General features: G+C 40.8%; 1 protein-coding gene across 8 annotated transcripts in view; it reads left to right on the top strand.

Annotated features, from left to right (window-relative positions):
- Nucleotides 1-19918, top strand: part of BBX (BBX high mobility group box domain containing) — a 147947-nt gene that overhangs the window by 117755 nt on the left and 10274 nt on the right. For 5 of the 8 annotated variants that reach the window (XM_076350413.1, XM_076350349.1, XM_076350358.1 and 2 more), the window contains 4 exons: nucleotides 1737-2655; nucleotides 3561-3699; nucleotides 6975-7123; nucleotides 14774-14863. In XM_076350413.1, coding sequence (XP_076206528.1) covers nucleotides 1737-2655; nucleotides 3561-3699; nucleotides 6975-7123; nucleotides 14774-14863 — 1297 coding nt within the window. The remainder of the gene's footprint in view (nucleotides 1-1736; nucleotides 2656-3560; nucleotides 3700-6974; nucleotides 7124-14773; nucleotides 14864-19918) is intronic. The other 3 variants (XM_076350394.1, XM_076350404.1, XM_076350385.1) reach the window with 2 other exon arrangements.

Here is a 19918-nt window from a genome sequence, read left to right on the forward strand (position 1 = left end):
AACTCTGCTATGATACTCTCAGCAGATCCTCCTTCTGGGAACAGTTAAAACCAATGGCCTCTTATTGAAATGTTGTATTTCTTCTCTGTCTAAGCTTTTTTCTTTTTAAGCTTTCCCAATCTTAAGGACTGTGAATTGCAAGTTTATTTAGAGCTCACAAAACAGAAGTCGCTTTTTTGTAGCCACATCTGTAGCCCTTTGTACTATTGGGTACTGCAGAAGCAGCAAAGGTATAAAGAAAAAAAAATAATCCATTGGCAAGGGGGGTGCGTGTTTAATTGACAAAATATTATTACTATCCAATGAGTTGCATTTTAAAGATTGATCTTTAGCTTTTGAAAATCACAGGCTGTGTTTACATTGCAGTGCAGTAAAAAAGTCACAGAAGTACCTTGGTACCAAGAACCCACCTCAGCATAATTGTGGGGTTCTCCTCTGCATAATTTAACCTTCTTCTGAATAGACACTGTGCTGCCCAAGCTCCGGTGTTTCCAGTGTTCAACCTAGCTTGACCTGAGCCAGATCAGGAGTTTTTACTCCCTCAGCAAGAATTTTGGAAGCTTACTACAAAGCATTAGATCATTGGTGTTATGTTCGTACATATATTGGTGTAAGAGATATTTTTAGTTTGCAAGGAAAAAAATGCCTTGCTGATTTGAGAAATCTAAAATCGACCTAAAGAGAATCCAGTGATCTGGAGGGTACATCCATATTGACATGGCCCGTGGGCTGAGCTGTGGGATAGGGAAACTCCTGATGTCTGGTTCAAAGCAAGCCTCTTCCATCTGGTTTTGCTCCAGGTGGCTGTTTGGTTGACATGTGTTTTAAAAACAAAATAGCACTGGGAATTCAGCTTGTGGCCTTTGAGAGGGAGAGTAAGAAGAAGAACGCGTGTCTTCCAAGGACAACTGCTTGGTGCTGTGAAAGACTACCCTCTGTAGCAGCGTCAGTGTAGCTTACAGGTGATCCAAAACGGAGAGGATCTCCCAAGTCAGTGCTGCAGGAACATGGCAGTTTGAGGACCTTGTTACAGCTTTTTGGTTTTTTAGTATTGCTGTTCCTCAGACAGTATGAGGGTTTTGGTTTCCATTAATGTTATCTCCAAGAGGAGATAACCATGGCAACCACTGCTGCTTTGCAGTTCTTTGCAAAATACGTCTGTGACATGAGAAGAAAGATTTGGAAGGCTTTTTTACTACCTTCCAAATTATTTTGCACATTCAAGTAAAAGAAAATAATCTCCATTACTGAGATTTGATTAACTTCCCCCCCCTCCTTCAGGGCCATTTGGAAGATGGAGGAAAGAATTGTATACAGAGACATTTGGGAGTTGAAGGGAATACGTATGTGAGATTTCAAGTAACTTGTCTGTGGCAATAGTGAGAGATACTGTATTGTTCCGTTACATTTAGGGTATTCTGAAAATCAATCTAGCAGTGGGTTTCCGGGTTACATAAAAGGCACTTAAAGGATCATGGAAACACCACTGAGATCAGTTGGAGTCTTTTTCTATTAGAGCAGTAGAACCCACCAACCTTATTCTAGCACTTAGCCATCATCATGTCTCATCAGTTTCGGTAGGGCTTCAGCATCTTTTTCAGTATTGTCCTTTAGCATAGTTTGCTTTCCTGAACTAAGATACCAGAGAGATTCCCTGTGTAATGCTCCTGTTAATATAGGTAAGTGATGTTAACAATTGATGTTTGCTTCATGAGACTATTTTAAACTCGTTTTAGATGTGCCTTGCTTCAGAAGGAGTAAAAGTGAAAGAACCTGGGAAAACAAAAGTGGAAGCACCGGAAGATGTGGGAAGGGAAGTTCCAGAGGAAATGGAAGTAGAAGAACTGGAGAAAACAACAATAAAAGACTCCTGTAAAGGAAAAGTAGAACAGTCCGAGATAGAGAAAATGCAAAACCGGGATGAGACAAAAGCTGAGGAATCAGAAACTGCAAAATGCAGAGATTTTACTAGTCTTGCAATGGAGAGCAGTCCTTTTGAGAGAAACGATAACACAAAGGATCACATGTGCTGTTCTCCAGAGCTTTCAATGGCTGACATGAATATCCTCGGGCTAAAGCCAGAAAAGATAAAGAAGAAAAAGAAAAAAAATAAGTTGGACCGGCACACAAACGAAAAATCCACCCCCAAGAAACCTTGTAAAAAGAGGCAGTCCTCAGAGTCGGACATTGAAAGTGTAATGTACACAATTGAAGCTGTTGCAAAGGGGGACTGGGGTGCTGAGAGACTCACGGAAACTCCCCGCAAAAAAAACCGCCCTGTCTCAAATGTGAAGGGAAGTCTGTTGGATACAAAATCACCAAAGAAAAAAGTGAAATCGAAAGAGAAGAAAACATCAAAGGAGAAACCCACGGAGACCACCAAAGAATCAAAGCCTCCTGATTTCCTTAGTATTGCAGCCAGCAAGGAAGTACCCTGTGAGGCTTCTCATAACATTAAAGTGGAACCACTGACCCCAACAGAGGAGGTGGTACCCCCAAGCTTACCAGGACAGGTCAAAACTGAGGACAGTGACTGTGTTAAAAAGATAGAAACCTGTGGCTCCAGGAAATCGGAGAGATCTTGCAAAGGTGCTCTTTATAAAACTCTGGTGTCAGAGGGCATGCTCACATCTCTGCGCGCTAACGTGGACAGAGGTGGGTGGCTTTGAGTGTTTCATTTAACAGCATGAACCGCAAAAGCCTGCCTGGAGTGGGAGGAAAAGCAAAAGTCTGTGTTTAAGCTGGAGTTTGAGCAATGTGTGATGGGAATGCTGTGTCTGGTCACCTGAGATGCTGGGAGCAGGTGGAGGGGATGGACTCAATGGTCCAGGACAGGTCTTCTCGAGTCCTGCTATCTGTGTTTGTACTTACCTCACAAGCTCTAACCTCTTGATTTTTGTCTTTCATGAGCTGAGATTTAGCTTTTTGACCGAAGGCTTTGTTGGTTAATTTGTCAGCCTGCTGATAGATGTATGTAGGACTTGTGTTGTATGTAACCCTGAACAACTAGCTTGTTTCTATATGAACAACTCCTGTGTTGTGAGCATAGTTCTCAGTCCTACAAGAGGCAAATGTGTTCTGCTTTTGCTTTGGTTGTTAGTTTTGCTGTAGGTGGTGAGCGAGAACCCTTCACCTTGTGGAAGGATAAATTTGAGATAATCTCTGGAAGCTTTCAGTGAGATGTCTTGGAATGTATTTTTCGGATTAGTAGGTTCATATGTGTAATTAGAACAGTCAGGAAAGAAAAAGATGTTTGTAATTTAGGGAAGTTTATTACTGTAAATCTACTCATCTCTTTCTCCTCCGTTATACCTCGAGAGATCCTGACTTTAGAGGTAGTATAAAAACCGGGGTGGGGCAACAGGGGGAGGAAATAGTTGCCAATATCATCATTATCTAGTTTAAAATAAATAAATAAATGTTTTGTAACCCCTTCAAGAAGGGGGTCAAGAAGGCATCAGAAGTTGCAGTACTGAATGGGTACACAAGTTCCTTCTGAGCCTTCTTTGTTTTGGTACATTTTTCTAAAGATGAGAAACAATTTTCTGCCTTCATCCCAGGAAAAAGAAGCTCAGGAAAAGGCAACTCCTCAGATCATGAAGGATGCTGGAATGAAGAAAACTGGGCTTTTTCCCAAAGTGGGACAAGTGGGAACAAAAAACTGAAAAAGCCTAAGCCAAAGGAAGAGTTTGTTTTCGGGTAAGTAGCGGCTTAACACTGTTCAAAGTTCTAGTTAGGTCAGCCTGGTAACTTACAAGTGAGTCCATCTCATTGCAGCAAGTGAACTGCATCCAACACCCAAATAATCACAATTAGACAGAATTCCTGAAAATTACAAACCCCGCTGGGCTGAGTCATGCTCTAGATACCTGTTGTTTATATACCAAAGTAATTCCTTTGAGATCTTTCCTGGTTTACACTGCTGTAAACAGATTTGAATGACATTATTTGCTCACTTCTAAAAAGAAATGTGCAATATTTACCTGCTCAAGAGGTAATGAAGAGGATTACTTATATTTTCAGAGCACTTCATAAGCAGTATTTAAAGTTCTGTGTAGGTGTTCAATCATCATAAACAGAATTAGACTAGAAAGAATAGATCTCTGCCCATTTAGAGAGATTGCTTACAGAGGAAGAGTAAACAATGTTATAATATTGGCAAATAATTATGATAAATATATCATTTTTCCATTGTAGAGACAAGATACTTAAACTGTTCGTGTACACCGTGAAGAAATTAAATATATCAGAAGAATAATTAATGATTACAAATGCCTTAAAATTTAGCAAGGCCACACAGAATTACTTTTCTAGTGTATGAATAACGAAATTTTCAGAGTATTACAGTTGTTAAATCTGCTTAGTTGTAGTTGTTAAATCTGCTTAGCCATTCATACTTACTTGCAAATTCTTGAAGATTTCCAATTATTAGAATTCAGAGGGTGAAAATGAATTAAAAAGGAGTAGATTTTCCACACTTCATGCTTAGAATTGTAATGTGTTTCTTTTGTGCAGGTTTGCAGTAGCCTTTTTTTATAACCTAGGCTATGTGAAATTTAGCTGCAGCTCACTTTACAGCAAACATAGTAAATTGATGAAAATCTCCAAGTCTTGTTTGCTTGGAATAGTGAAGAAAAATTAATGGAACGCTTCTTGTATTTTTAGTGCATTGTATATAAGTTTAGTAAATATTTTTAAAATTTAAATTGAAAGATTGAAAACTTTTTACACCTAATGGTGTGAAAACTGAATGCATCTCCTAGCCAAATAAAATGTAGTTACAAATCATTTATTCAAAGTAGCTAGGAAAATTGTGTAAATAATTAATTCATTCGACAAATACTGCTCTACCACAATTAGCTGGCTGGATGGGGAAAATACATATTTGCCAATCTTGCTTCTTGATTCAGTCGTGTCATTAATGAATATTATTTAGTGAACTCTATATAAAGGCAGAATTGGTAATTTGTGGAGTGTAAGTGCTGGAGAAAGGTATCCATTATCCCTGTTCATTGCACTACCTGATCTTCTGGCTGCTTTGAAGAGCTGGTTTTACCTCTAGCTGCTCCTCCTAACTCTTTCTGCTCCCTTCAGCATCACCTTTCAGCCTCATTTTGTGTGTGGGTGTAGGGGGGAGGGTCCTCACCCCTTTGGAATTACATCTTTCTCCCCATGTCCTCTTACCTTCTTCTCCATCAGTAGTTGCCCACGCTTCCCTGATGGTCCCTGTCAAGTGTGCTTTGTCCATGTGCAGCCTGCTCCTTTGCTGAGCAGTGCTCTGCCTGCTTGTATCTTCTGGCAGAGATACAGGAGGCCTGGCAGGCCTCAGCTCAGCTATGTGTGTCTAACCAGGCTTGTGAGATGCTCTGAAAATTCATGACTGTGAATATTTTTTTCATTTGTTTGTTCTTAAATAATTAATTGCAGATACAGTGATAGCAGCACTCTCCCCTGCCTCCATGTCGCACAAGCTATAAATTACTAGCCAGGATGGCAGCTCATCTGCTTTCAGGGTAGGTCCTTCTGAATTAGAGCTGCAGCCCCTCATATGCCCTTGGGGCAGGAGATGAGGCAGGTGGCAGCAGGCAGTGGGAGAGGAGCTGGGGCAGAGGATGGAATCGCATGACAGCTGTCAGAGCAGAAAATCAGCTTGTTTTGTGGTTGTCAGGGAACATCCGCATGGAAGAGAAAGGTAGCAGTACCGAGCACCGCTAATGTCAGATATCTTTGTGATTTCAAAACAAAACAAAATATGCATGCATGCACACACACACAAAAACCCAAACAAACAAACCCCACCATGCACGCAGTCTGCCAAGAGCCAAGGCCGTATTTTAAGATGGAAGATTGCTTACCGAAAGAAGTAATGATTACAGAGAGAAAATGAAGTATCATTCTGCGTACCAAAGCTTGCAGAATGCAATTTGTTTGAAGCGCTGCTTCAGAGAGCAGAGAGAAATGCCTTGTTTCTTGTGATACTTCCAAGTGTACAATGTGTAAGGCCCATCCCTCCAACAGTCATGCCAACTTCTGTCAAGTTCAGGTTTTCTGTAGCAAACAGAATTAAAGAAGAGTAGAAAATGTTACTGTTCCCCTGTCATTGAAGGTGGTATTTATAATCTGCTTAGCTGTGCGCACTGCTTTTTATTAAAATACAGTTCCTTCCTATGCTTCTGCCTGGCTGCAAAAATTTGCTGGAACTGAGTGCTTATACAAGACAGCGTAGTCATTACAGCCAGAAATGCCATGCCATACCATCCTGTTCGAGTGGTTTGTTTTCATTTGGCCTTAGGAACAACAGTATAATGTCTGTGGATTTCTTGGGTTGTAGGTAATTAGTTACAGTCATTCAGGTTAGGCTGAAGTATGAGGGATGTTGAGTTTCCTGAAAGCATGAGCTAGTTGCATTTTTTATCTTGCAACAAATAAAATATGAGGGGAGGAAATATAATCCCTCAGAACAAATACAAAGCCAATTCCCACCCCAAAGTATCAGGTTTTGGAATATCCCCAGAAGACTGAATAGTTTTGACATTTTTCTTCTGGTTTGAATTGTTGTTTTCATTCCAGTGTAAGGACTTTTATTTGAAGTTATTTTATTGGTTTGTTTGTTTATTAGTTTTATTGTCTTTTTTTCATTCCCCTCACAGAACAGACAAATCTCCTGTACGAATCTGTGCAGCAAACAGAGCTACATGTCACCAGTGTGACACTGATTTTTTTTTTTCTTAATATATGCAACTAATGTAATCAATTTGTACTGAGTTACAAATGCAGAAGCTGGAGTGTACATTCTCATCCCAAAGTTGGATTAATATATACTAGTTTGATGTTTACAGTGTGTGTGCACTTATCTCTTTCCCCCTCTTTCTATGTAGATAGGTATGTATATACTCACACATGCTCCTAAACAATATTTTTTTTCTCCAGAAAGGGAGTTACATTTAATTTGATTGGTTTTGTTTCCCCTTTAGCTTAGCAAAGTTGGAAGAAGAATTTGAAAAGAAATTCAACAGCCTCCCTCAATACAGTCCTATTACCTTTGACAGGAAAAATTCAGCTGTTCCAAGGAAAAAGAGAAAGGTTGGAAGCAGCTCATCTGAACAACCAAAATCCAACAAAGGTAAATAACCATGTGCAATACATTCTTAAGCAACAAGAATGCTACAAAAAGCTCGGGAATTTATACTTTCTTACTTTACTGTTATATGTGAAAAGTGTGAAGTCAAAGAAAATATTTTTCTAGCACTGAAGTTAGTTGGTTCTCACCTGAGTTTTCAGGCTGTACTCCTGACTCCTGATTTTCATGTTGAGTAGAACTGGTTAGAGTTTGTACATGAAATATATTCCTCATAGCAAGCAAATTTATCAAAAAAAGTGAATATTTGTGAGGTAAGTGAATTTGACGAGTTCTCCCAGGAGAAAATGGGGAAAAAATGGCAGATGATCAAAAGGTTACATTTTGACATTTTTCAAAATGTAATTTTATGCCAGTTTGCATTTCACTGTAATTTTAGGCTCTATAAATGAAAACATAAGATACCAGAGATGTCTGAATGAAACATTTGGATTTTTTTTTCATCAAGATTTTAACTCTCTATCCTAAGTTTGCAGCCAATATGTCCTGACATGATAAAAAAAGGTTAGAGGACAGGAAAACCAATTCCATACCCAGCTCTGTTGCTGAGGCTCTTGGAGGGAGAAACTCATGACACATTTGGCTGTTTCGTATACCACCAACCAGTGACACAGGTTCTAGAGAAGTGAGAATATGGTAGGGAGAACTACTTTCAGACTGTGGCAGAAATACTGATGCATACATACAGTACAGAAGCATCACAAAATGAAGGAATGACGTACCAGTAATCCTGCAAGATAAAAGGACGCTCAAAAGAATCCTCATCATGTACAGTTCACAATGTGAAACTGGTTTCCTTTTCTGCTACTATGGTAGTTCCACTGACTGACAGGTTTTCAGATCTAATACTGCTATTTTAGCCAGGTGATCCTGGATTAGGTCTATGCCTTTTGAATGTTTCATGAATAATCACATTACAGTATGCAGGACTGAGCAGCTGTTCTTTTCTAGTGCATGCCAATTTTGGTATTGATTTTTGTATTTATATAATTAAGTGTGGAACAGTCACTGTTGCAAAATTAGACTTGTGCTAATACCAAGTGAGTTCTGACTTCAGATGCCTTTCATTTTTTTTATGGCATATATTTGACAGAACTTCTTCAGTGAGCATGAATGAATTGCTTTAACCACTGTATTACCATACTGTAATTAAGCAACATCTGTTGGGAACAAGATCTCCTCATCTACCGTGATCTGACAGTTGAAGTTGTAACAGCAGCTCCTTGGATTTCTTGCTACAGTATTTACCTGTTCAAGTGTCTGTATGTCTAAAAATTTTGCAGGCCCTATGTTCTTTGGGAATACCTCAAGTCAGGTAGCCCAGAACTGCATTCTGCTTTTGGCTAGGTTCATATGAGAGAGCTTAATTTTTATCCTTGTTTGCATCACTTAAAAAGCTTGGGAATAATATTCGGTTGTGTCTCAAGGGAAAGTCAGAAGCATAACTGCAGGCAGGTTACAAGCCTGATATAAGGAGGTTTGGCACAGCCTTCGCGAGGAGGCCATGGAGCATTTGCCTCTAGCTGACAGTAAGGGCTCTTTAAACTAAGCCAGCTGACTTCGCATTGAAGCAGATGGTAAACAGTCACAAGAACTTTTCCACCAACTGAGCTGTGGGGTTGCAACAGGCAGCCCCAGGGCAGGAATATCTGATTGTGACACTGCTGTTTCTGTAGTAAACATCTAACCGCAGCCCTGAACTAAATCCAGACAGAGCTAGTGATATCTGCTCCTAATTTCAACGAATGTCGAATTCACACAAGTTAGCTGGGCAAGCTGTCAGCTTGTGTCAGTCATTCCAGCTCCCTGGAGAGTGAAGTTCAGCTCTCGAGGTAGTTGAAAAACTTTCTGACAAACCATTTTTCTTTTGGAAAAGAAAGATTGCTAAAATGTAACTATTCCATGGCAATGCATAAATTTTAATTTGTTTTTTATTAGGATGCGAGTTGTGGATTTGAAACAACCTGAACCAAATTGCATACAAGCAAGCTTACTAGCTTAGTAGGGAAACTGTTCCAGCCGAGCCAAACATTCATTAAGTTGAATCCTCAATTTAATTTGTGGTGTACTGACAGGCCATTCAGCTTCATCATGCTGTTGGCTTGCCTGTGAACTGTGACAAGTCCAAAGACAGAGAATACTGACCTCCAAAGGTGTTAAGCATACAGGTCTGCAAACTAGGCTCCTGCAAGTATTGCAGGAAATGAAAATGGCATATTGTGCAAGATGATAGAGCTTGGTTTGGAATGGTTCTGGGTTTTTTGAATTATCATGGTTTTTTACACCATCAGAATTAAACAAAAGTAACACCTTGTTCTTGCAATGTGATGAGCATGAACCATGAAGGGTCAATATAGTCTTATGGGTGTGACTGTGTTGGGATGTAGGAGACCTTAACTTTGCTCTGCTGTGCTCTGCATTACCATGTCGTGTGGAGTTGTTTCTGCTGCTTTGCTCTTCCTTGGGGTTGTCTCTCTCTGTAAGGTAATTAGAAGAGATGTCCAGCACAAATGGCGCCTACTAGTGGTTGGGGCCTCTGGGTGTTTCCAAACAACAGATAATAATCACTAGGGGTAGGTTTAGTAAACACTCTCTAAAATCATTCCCTGCTTTTTCTGAATGAGCATGTGCAGGATCATAAACTTCCCAGGCATTCTCAGTTCTCAGATAAGTACTTAATTTTTGCAGTCTACAGATCAGTGCCTACTAAATTACATTTAAAATTTGGAAAATAGGTTGGAGTGCTGCACACTAAAACTTCCCTGGAATGTTAGGTGAATAAAAATGGAGAAATGTTTTTGTTTGTTGGGTTTGGGGTGGTTTCCCGCCCCCCCCCAATAACTAGGGCTGTATGCCTTAATACGTTTTGTTTTGGAGTAAATGGTGCCAGATTGATTTTCTGTCAAATGTCATTAACCTACACCTACAAGAGACCTGATCTGCTACCTAACCCAGACAGCCAGGATTGTCAGGATGTTTTCCTACCCCTAAGCAGAAAACGAGTGGGTCAGCGCCCGCTGACTCCTTCCATTGTGCTTGTCATGTTCAGTCCTCACTTCAGCCAGTTCTTTTCATATAAAAACACCTGAAGAACCCTGTAACATGAAAGCTGTTTCCAATCCACATGTATAAGGGAAAATTTGAATTTTCTTTTTTTCCCCAGAGCTTTCCAAATTGTCCAAATTCTGCTCCCACTGAAATTAATGAGGGTCTTTCTCCAGTGGGAGCAGGATTGAACAAGCCATAACGCTTTGGCAAATTCTACCTCAAGGATTTTGAACTGTGAGTTTGTATATACAATAATAATGTCACAAAATGGCTGAAAAATACAGCTATACTGAATCTGTACAGATGGCCTGCTCTGACATTTGCTGGAGCTGTGACTGATATTTTTTTTTCCTTCTTTCCAATGGCATATGTGCCAAAACATCCCACCACGCAGAAGTCAGCAGTCTGCAGTGAGTCACTAATCTGCTTGTATGCAAAAATGAGCAACAGGCATAGTCATTATTTCTGCCTTGTGTTGTGAAGAAATGCTCACTTATACACTAAGCACTTCACTACAGCTTTCGTTTTGGGAAGGCAAGGAGAGGAATGCATAGTGCGCTTTTATTTGGGAAAGGGATTGTCTACAATTTTTTTTGTCCGTGACCTCTAGAACTAGAAATAAAGCATCAGCTTAAAATGGATGCTTCTTTGTGGCATTCCTCTTGGTCTTAGTGTGGAGGTTTTTTTGGCTCAGTTCAAATCGTTCAGATGCTTGGAGATCGCATGCCGTAATGTTCCAAAGATCATGACCTAAAAATACAGCATCTTCCTCCTGAGAGATGCACAGACAAATCCGTTTGTCTTGGTTTTCTTACAATCATGTTGAAGTGTTCTCTATTTGATCAGGCCCTTTAAGATAGGGCACTTTGTGAAAGCAGAGGGGGCATATGCCCAGAAATGTGGAGGAAATGCAGTTACGGTTTGTTCATAGGGTGGGTTCATTCTTGCCTGCTGCTTCCCCGAGGAGCTGCCTTTGGCTGTAGCAAGTATTCCCAGGAGGAAATTCCTACCGCCCTTAGCGAGCACAATGGACAATCCAGGGATTAGCAGGTGGTTAAATCCTGTGGCAACTGCTGAAGTCCTAGGGAAAAGAAGAGGTGTGTAGAATATTTCCAAGAGACCCATGAGCAGGAGAAAAGGACTTACTTTACACTTGCGGATGGCTGTATAACAATAGCAAGTAAACTAACACTAAAAGTTTTTTTCAGCTTTCTATAGGAAATCACATCCAGGGTCCACTGCCTAACAGTGAGCCTTTTAGGTTAGTTTTTTCAGTCATGAATTTTTCTCTGGATTGAATGTTGACAAATGGCATTTGTCTGAAGTCTGGGAGTACTTGCCTGCTGTCCCCATGAAACAGGTGTAGCCCAGCCAGCCCTCCTGTAAACTCCTGCATGGGTGAGTGTGCCTAAACTGTGCCCCTGGGGCACCTGCTAGTGAGAGCCTGAGAAGGGATATTAACACTATCCCAGCCAAAACCAGCACATGATCTCAGGAATGCTTCCTTGTTCAGCCTTTCCTACATGCAGATGTCCTCTCCGGTCCAGACTATATTTTGCCTTCTCCATATTGGTTTAGTTCAGTTAATTTCTATTAAAAGAAAAGCTCTGGTTTTCATACCTGAATATGCCATGCAAAGATCCTGTATTTGGCAGTTCATTGGCGTAGGCCTTAATCTAAAGGCAGGATGGGATGTGGCCATTTTCAAAGAACCACCAAATAGTCTATTTGGTAATCACTAAACAATTTATATGTGTAAGTGTAAGAGTGATTGTAACTTGGCTTTTCACAGAGGACAGTGAGTGTATCCTGTAGTTCACTCTAAGTAGTTCAGGCAGGGAGTGTGGATGAAGTTTCGCAGGGAGTCAGAAGTTATATTCTCAGGTCCGAGTATGACATGTTGACCTATTTAGCTATTAGTCCATCTTCTCTTTCACTGCACTCATGGCCAAAGGGTATTCAAGTGTCAATGGGCAGTTACTCACAGGAGTAACAGCTAAAAGGGTAGGAAATTGGAAGTTTCCTTATAAAAAGGCAGCTTCTCTTTTTGACCCCAATGAAGTCAATGTCCTTGGATTTTCCATTTGGGAACAAAATTTTACATGCAAGTGGCATGTGCCTTGGAGTACCCTACATGTCGCAGATACAAGCTTATGACAAAGGTGCATTGGATGGTAGAAAAGAAAGACATGGGTTTCCTTCTTCATGCAATGCTTGTCATATTTTTGTGAATTTTTCATCTCAGTTATTCTGCTTAGAATTGCTGGTGCTGGCTGACAGTTTACAATACTGATTGAAATGGTCTGTAGGGTGCAGGTTGATCTGTAGAAATGGAGACTTCTGTGATACTATGTAACGTGTTGCTTATTCCAAACACCTGCAAAAATCACTAATTTGCTAATTTAAAAAAACAATTAAAATGTCATAAGAATCATCTAGTTACATACCTCTGCCTCTGTTGTCTTGTGGAATTGTTGTGGGAAGACTTGCCTCTGTTGATGTGGATGAAGTGTTTGACCTTAGTCTTCAGAAAAGCTCAGTTTTTTCACTTAGGCTTTTCCTCAACCTGCCTGAGCTTTTTCATTCCTTGCTTTGCATTTTTATTGCACTGACACTAGACTGCTTATCCAACTCTGTGATACTGAGGAAGCTATTGTAAAATTTGCAGAATGACACTTGAATCAGTTTAGTGAATATGGCTTCTTCTATTGAACTTTATGATTTTTTTTATACAAGTTCTAGTGAAGCTATTCAGATTCAAGCTGATGTTGCCTAAGATGGTGTCTCACTTGGACTTTATTTGGTTTGTTGTTTGACTCCTAGATTTTTGGGAGATTATTAAACTTTTCCCAAAGATTTCATTTCTTCGGTAGTAAAAAAAAAAAACAAGCAGCAGTGAGCCACAAAGCCAACATGTTCAAAATCTTAGGCTTTCTATGCCTGTTTCTAGCTGGATTTTAGCTTTCTGTCAGTAACTTTCAATATTATTCAAACAGCCTAGTGTCTATGAATTGTTTTTCCCTCATAAGACTAGATCATCCTCCTGTGTGCTACACACTTCTCCTTTCCCTGCATATAGAGTCAGTGATGGCAAATTGCAGATGCATGATATAGACTTAACCTTGATCGCTGTTACTACATGGTTGCAGTTGTGTCTCAGTAGCCAAGGTGTGTGTCTGGTTCCTCTTAAGGATGAGGAGGAGTAGAGGAGGTTGGTATTTGTGGTGGGTAGAATCCTGTTCCAAGTCACCTGCAGGTAGGAAGGATACCCTCTTGTTAGGCTATAAGCCGTCTTGTCACCTGCAGTGCGTCTCACTGCTGTTTGGGCAGGTCTGTTCTTAGCTAGCCTGAAGACTTGCTTGCCTGCTGTATCATTGGAAATAAGATTTTAAAGTGCAGTTTCTGAAAAGTAACTCCATAAAAATGGCTTTGCAGTGTAGAGATTATGCATCTGTTATATCTTTGGTCTGTTATGTCTTATGTTGCTGCTGTATCACTGTTTACTCTATTAATGAGACAAAGGATGGCTTCTTGATGACCTCTGCTAGTGGCATACTTTGTGGTCTGATGTCATGTAAGATGTCTTCTGACTACTACTACTACTAGCAAAGACTCTGCTATCAAAGTAGAAATGATACCATGAGCTGGGCATAAACTCACCTTCCTCTCCTGAGAGCTTTTACTTCTGCACTTAGTATAAACTCACTTCTGGTCACCAAAAAGGCAAAGGTAACTATTGCGTCCTGTGGTGGGTTGGCCCTGGCTGGTAGGTAAGTCCCCACCCTGTTGTTTGCTCACCCTCCCTCAGTGGGATGGGGGAGAGAATTGGAAGGGCAAAAGCAAGGAAAAAACATCATGGGTCAAGATAAAGACAGTTTAATAAGTGAAAGGCGGGGGAGAAACAAGTGATGCAAAAGCCAGCACTCACCACCAACAAACTGATGCCCAGCCAGTCCCTGAGCAATGACTACTTTTGAAAAAATTCTCCCCCCAGTTTTATTGCTGAGCGTGACGTTATATGGTATGAAAAACCTCTTGGTCAGTGTAGGTCAGCTGTTCCAACTGTGTCCCCTCCCAACCTCTTGCGCACCCTCAGCCTGCTCGCTGGGGTGGCAGAGGGAGAAAGAGAGATCTTGATGCTCTGTAAACATTATTCAACAGTAACTATAAAACATTGGTGTGTTACCAACACTGTTTTGGTCACTGGTCTAAAACACAGCACCATTCAGGCTGCTATGAGGAAAGCTTACTCCATTCCGGCCAAACCCAGTACACATCCAAAAGAGAGCATATCTTTAAACAAAAAAGAAAGCAAAACCCTTGTTTTGTTGTATGGCTAAGCTTTCCTAAGGTCATCATTCTCCAAAATGCTTTGTATGCACTTAAGCATTGGGAGCTGATGGGTTGAAGTACAGCCTGCTGAAAGTCTCCAGAGTCCATTCTGGCAGAAGGTCAGGTTTTCCTGTGCTTTCCCATGAAATGGCATCTTGTATTAGTGGAAGGGGAGGTTGTATAGTACATACTGTGACTGTTGTACTCTTTTTAAAACTGCTAATTAAAAGTATGTATTATTAATGTTGTCTGTAGGTTCATTCCAGTCTCAGAAAAAGAACTTATTCCACAAAATTGTCAGCAAATGTAAGCACAGAAAGGAGAAGCTTAATGTTCCGGACACAGGTACTGGTGCATTACTTAGTTAAGGTTTTGGGCCGCCTTCTCTCTCGATTCAGTCTCGGGGAAATGCTTCTAGACAGAGGCTACTCAGCTCTCTAGTCTTTGATTGCTTTGGTCCCTTATTTCCCTGTCTGCTTTGATTCCATTAGCTTCTGGCTCCGGTTGATCATAGTACCTTATTCCAGTATGATGCTGTTTTGTTTTTAATTGACATCTCCCTTAATTACAGTTTCCCTGCTCCAGATGCCATGCAGCAGAGCTGACAAAGCAAGGGCAGTTCTGCAGTTGCCCCTGAACTCTTTATCTTCCACAGTTCGTAGCTCTTTAGTCCTTTGGTTGCTCTTATCTCCATCCCTTCTATATCGGAGACCATATTATTTATCTCTTTACCAGAGCATTTATCCATGTCCCTATCTCCTCTCCCTGTAATTTCCCACTGTCTAGAACTTTGCAGATCGCAGCTGATCAGGATGTAAGAGCTTGTTTCTGCACCAGCTCTCAGAAATACTAACCTAAACCAACCCTTCCTCTGTAGAAATCTTAAACAGCTTTCTGTTTGCCTCAGATTGAAGATAACTTTGACAGTTTTTTAAGTTACGTCCTGGACTTGCTCTGCCCACTGTCCTGCTGGTAGCTCTACAAAGTCTTTTTCTTGTTAAAGTATTGTGGTCCTGCATACCTACACACTCACAACTCTGAGGGGCATTTTTCAAGTGTACAGTATGTACAGAATTGTAGCTTAGCCTGCTTCCCTGGGCCCTTTCTTTTTTTCTTTTGTAGTTATGTTGCCCACAGTATCCAAATCACACCCAGGCTGTTCCTTAGCCCTTCCACAGTGGAGTTTTCTCCCACATCGTCCCTGTGGTGTAGAAGAGCCTCTCTGGTTCTGCTTACTTAGGTAGCTCCATGAATTTCTTCCATGTTTTTTCCCATCCATATCTGTCTCTTTTTAAGATAATAAAATGACTATCCCCATCTCCAGTTCCCGCAGCTACCTTTATGCTTAATATCTTTCCCTAAGGCTTGGCTATGTAATTTTGTCTCCTTTCCTGATGTTACATTTTGTGTCCTCTGTGGTGCACGTGCAGTATTTTCCCACATAGGCTCTGCCAGCTCTGCTGCATTCAACAGTGCAAATATTTTGAAATTACTTGCTCTGTTATGTTGTATTTGTACAACAAACATGTTGTGGGAGTTGCTCATGGGAATTAACTATCATGCTTCCATGCCAGTGTGAAAAAGGCATTATACATTAACATAGCTTTTATTTGGTGCCATTCAAATTTTTGTCCCTGAATTATTAATAGACCATCTAGACAAATTAGTAAGAAAAATGGGTGTTTAAATTCTCCTGTGGGAAAAGAAACAGAAAGCATTTAATACATAATAGAGCTAAAAAAAAAAAAAATCTTAAAATCTGCAGATATAAAATGTGGCTAAACAAAATGTCAAAACTCCATTTGATTAAAAGAAATCAGCCTGTTTGATCATAGTGCACACTTCACTTTATATCAAAAGATTCAAGCCAGGCAAGTGTTGAGTACCCTGGCCTCGTTCCAGCACAACACAGAGGCATGTCCTTGGAAGTTAAGCATGTGAATAATGTCATCGTGTCTAAACATTAAAGATGTGTCTGTGCATTTGCTGGAGTAGGGCCAGTTTGCTAAGTTCCTCCCAAGACTGAAGCAAAGACACAAGGAACTTACCAGTCTTGCACAGCCCACATAGAAATCATCAAAGAAAAGACAGTGGAGATATATATAGATATTGGTGGGGAACTGCATTTTCTCTGAGTTACAAAGGGGAAAAAATTTGGAGTCTTGCCTACTCTTAAGTGTACCATGTAGTGACACTGATAGCAAAGCATTGATCAGCAAAGTGCAGTGTGGGTATTGGCTTGACAGGCAGCGTACAGCCTCAACATCACATGCTACCTACATAACTTCATCCTTTCATGAGTTCCTAGCAGCAGGGCCCTAAACCCTTTGACTTCACTGTCCCATATTCTGCAGCTTTAAAGCTGGAAATCCCAGCATTTTCATTTCAAGTCAAATATACAAGGACTTAGTGAATCAAACACTAAATGAAAATTTCAACTCCTTTTTGTGGTTGGTCTATGCTTGTGGTGAGTCACAAGTCTATAATGTGTGGGTTTGGCTTTTATGGAGTTAGTTTTGCTGGAGGAAGGAGCTTGAATATTCTTATAACTGGAGAGGAGACACTTGGAAGAGTTGCTGTCAGCAGAGGTCACGCTGGATTCATGTTTTGTTGTCTTGAAAAGTGTGTGCGCCTGTGTGCATCTGTGTTCTGAATGAAGAAAAGTAAGTGCAGTAAAGGCAAATTGTGATGTGGTTGGATCGTGGTGTTTGGGTCTGTCTCTGGTTTGAGTATCTGAGTGAATTTTGACTCCATGTGACCACATCGTACACAGCATCACCAGTGCAAATCACCATATTATGAGGTTGCAGGTGTTTACAGAGATAGATACAGCCCAGTAAAATACCAGTGGACATGCCACAACCCCTGCTCCTCCTAGCAGAGAGCACACAGTAATGCAACTGAATATGTTAAGAGATATGTCACTTCCTTAGGAAGGTTGACAGAAGCACAGCTGGACCCATCCCTGTTTGGGGGGGTTGAACACCACTCAGCTAAGAGATTTACTTTCTGCCACACTGTCAAGGCTTTCTGGTGGGAAGCAATACTTTAAATAACAAGGGGTAAGTCACAACCATTGACTCCTTGCAGGTACATTTAGTGAGCTGTGCTGAGGGCTCTTGCATGGTTTGTGTAACAACCAGATGCAATGTTGGCCTTTGCACCAGAAGGGGAGAAGAGGAGATGAACATATACATCAATCTCAACACTAGCTGATGTGTGAAGCAGCCTCCTCTCCTGTGGCTGGTAGAGCTAACTACCTGCTACTGATCCTCCATCAGCTCTCCCACACGCACATCAGTCTGTACAGCCTTAGCAATATGTTTGAGAAAGAACAGAAAGTGCAGAAAATTAGCAGAATGACCTTTTTTTTTCTTTTTCTGCTGAGAAAGCCCTGTTGTGTGGGGCCTGCAGCCCAGAGGGAGCCAGCAGCTCTGTGCCACTGTGCCTTTGGCATCCATCCAGGCTGGAAGAGGGCTGGGTCAGCATAGGCTCATGCAGCAGAGCTTTCTATCCAGGCAGCTGTTCCATACACCTGGCTTGACCATCTGCTGCTTTGTCAGCTGGTGTCTCTCTGCTTGTTAGTCCCCAGGCCTTGCTGCAGCTCTGTGTGCCGCTTGACCCCACGAGCGGTATTGCAGCAGCATCCTGTTGTCAGAAGAGCTGGAATTCCCACCAGGGCATAGGTCAGAGTGTGCTTGGCATCACTTCATTGGTGAAGTGGTTCCCTAGGCACTGGTGACTTGAAGCTTTGCTCTGCCTTGCTAGGCTTCCCCCTTTTAACTTCATAAAGACCACTAAAGCATTACAGCCCACCTTTCCTTCTTGATACCAGCATGCTTAGACCTACAGAGTGCTCATTCTCCACTAAATGTGGTTAAACTTCTGCAGCTCCCTCTCGTAACAGATAGGCATCGCTGAAGAAATTCTTCTAAATCTGTCTGTGTCTTGCTGGGGTTCAGTCTGAAAAGCTTGTCCTCTTCTGTGGTGTGCTGAGTCAGTCCAATTGACCATTTTTCTTGTTCATAAATATGGGGGGAAATAAGACTATATGTACTCTGCATGCCTGCAGAATAGGGTAAACAGTCCATGTTAACTTTTAACAAATCTAGCTCAGGAAACCATCTGGCATAGAGCTCTTGATGTTTTTCTCAAAGTCATTTTTGTCACTGTGGTGTAAGCGTGCCAAAAGGCCCACATCTTCATATCATGTGCTCAACTCTGCTTGCAAAAATAGCCCTGTAGTTCTGCATGTGCTGCTGTCATGCGGAAAACTAACCATGTAAATACCTGTTTGCAGGACTGCACAGTAACTGCAGAACCTTATTTCATTTCTAGACAGCATTCTTCTTAAAATTAGCTGAACTCTACATGGGACAGCTCTTGAACACAGGACTGTATGGAAACAGAAGGGATGTGAAATGGATTAAAGAAATTACTAAAGAAAAATACAGGGAACTAAACTTGTTTAGCCCTGTCCTTTCTGCACAGCAAAACCAAGTCCTGGTTTGGAGCATCTGTATGGATATACCTTTGTCAGTTGAAGCAATGGGGTGCTGTTCCTCTTGAAGGAGGTGCAGGAGGACCCCTACTAGCACTTAGCTTAGCAATATGGTTGTTGAAGCATGGGCTCCTTTCTCCTCTGGAGTTCAGTGCAAAGGGTCTTGTGAGTGAAGCCTTTGCGTGATTTCCTGCAAGTTAGGTTTTATGTCTGCTTGAATAATAATCTGTAAAGAAGTCAATGAAGTGATTTCTTATCCCAATGTCCACTAAGACTGCTAGAGAAGAAAAAAGCTCTTCCCTTCAACACCCACCCTCCAACCCCATGAACAAAAAAATACTTGTTCATTGTTCACCTTTAATCCTTCCTTCTTCAAAACTGTATGGCAGCAGTGTTACAATGAAGTGATAAAGAGCTTACTTTAGAGGAGAAAAAAAAGTAGAGGACTCTCAAGTCTCATTTCAAGGATTGAAAAACCTTAAAACATGGAGAGGGAATATACTTGCTGCATCCTGAGTTTGTCAGCCACCTTCTGCTATTTCTTAGTCAAACACGCCAACATTGCATACTATGTCTTTAATCTCTATCGCCTCTTTTTATTTTACCTATCAAGGTTTTTTTCTTATCTTTAAATTTCTTGAGCTTTTTGACACACATAGTATGAGAAAGAAGACACATGTAAAAGGGAACTGTCTACTGTATTGACCAATCAAGTTAATTTCTAGTGACCTGACATGGCTTGTAATATACAACGCATCTAACTAAAAACATACCAGATCAGGTTTCTTTCTATGGTATGTTGTTTATTGTTTGAAGTCATGTCTTAATATTTTTTATTAAATGTTTAAAAAAAAAAAATTTACTTGTATTAGTAAGATTAAAGCCATTATAAACTCAAT

This window comes from Aptenodytes patagonicus, chromosome 1 (assembly GCF_965638725.1).
Source record: "Aptenodytes patagonicus chromosome 1, bAptPat1.pri.cur, whole genome shotgun sequence".
Lineage (NCBI taxonomy): Eukaryota > Metazoa > Chordata > Aves > Sphenisciformes > Spheniscidae > Aptenodytes > Aptenodytes patagonicus.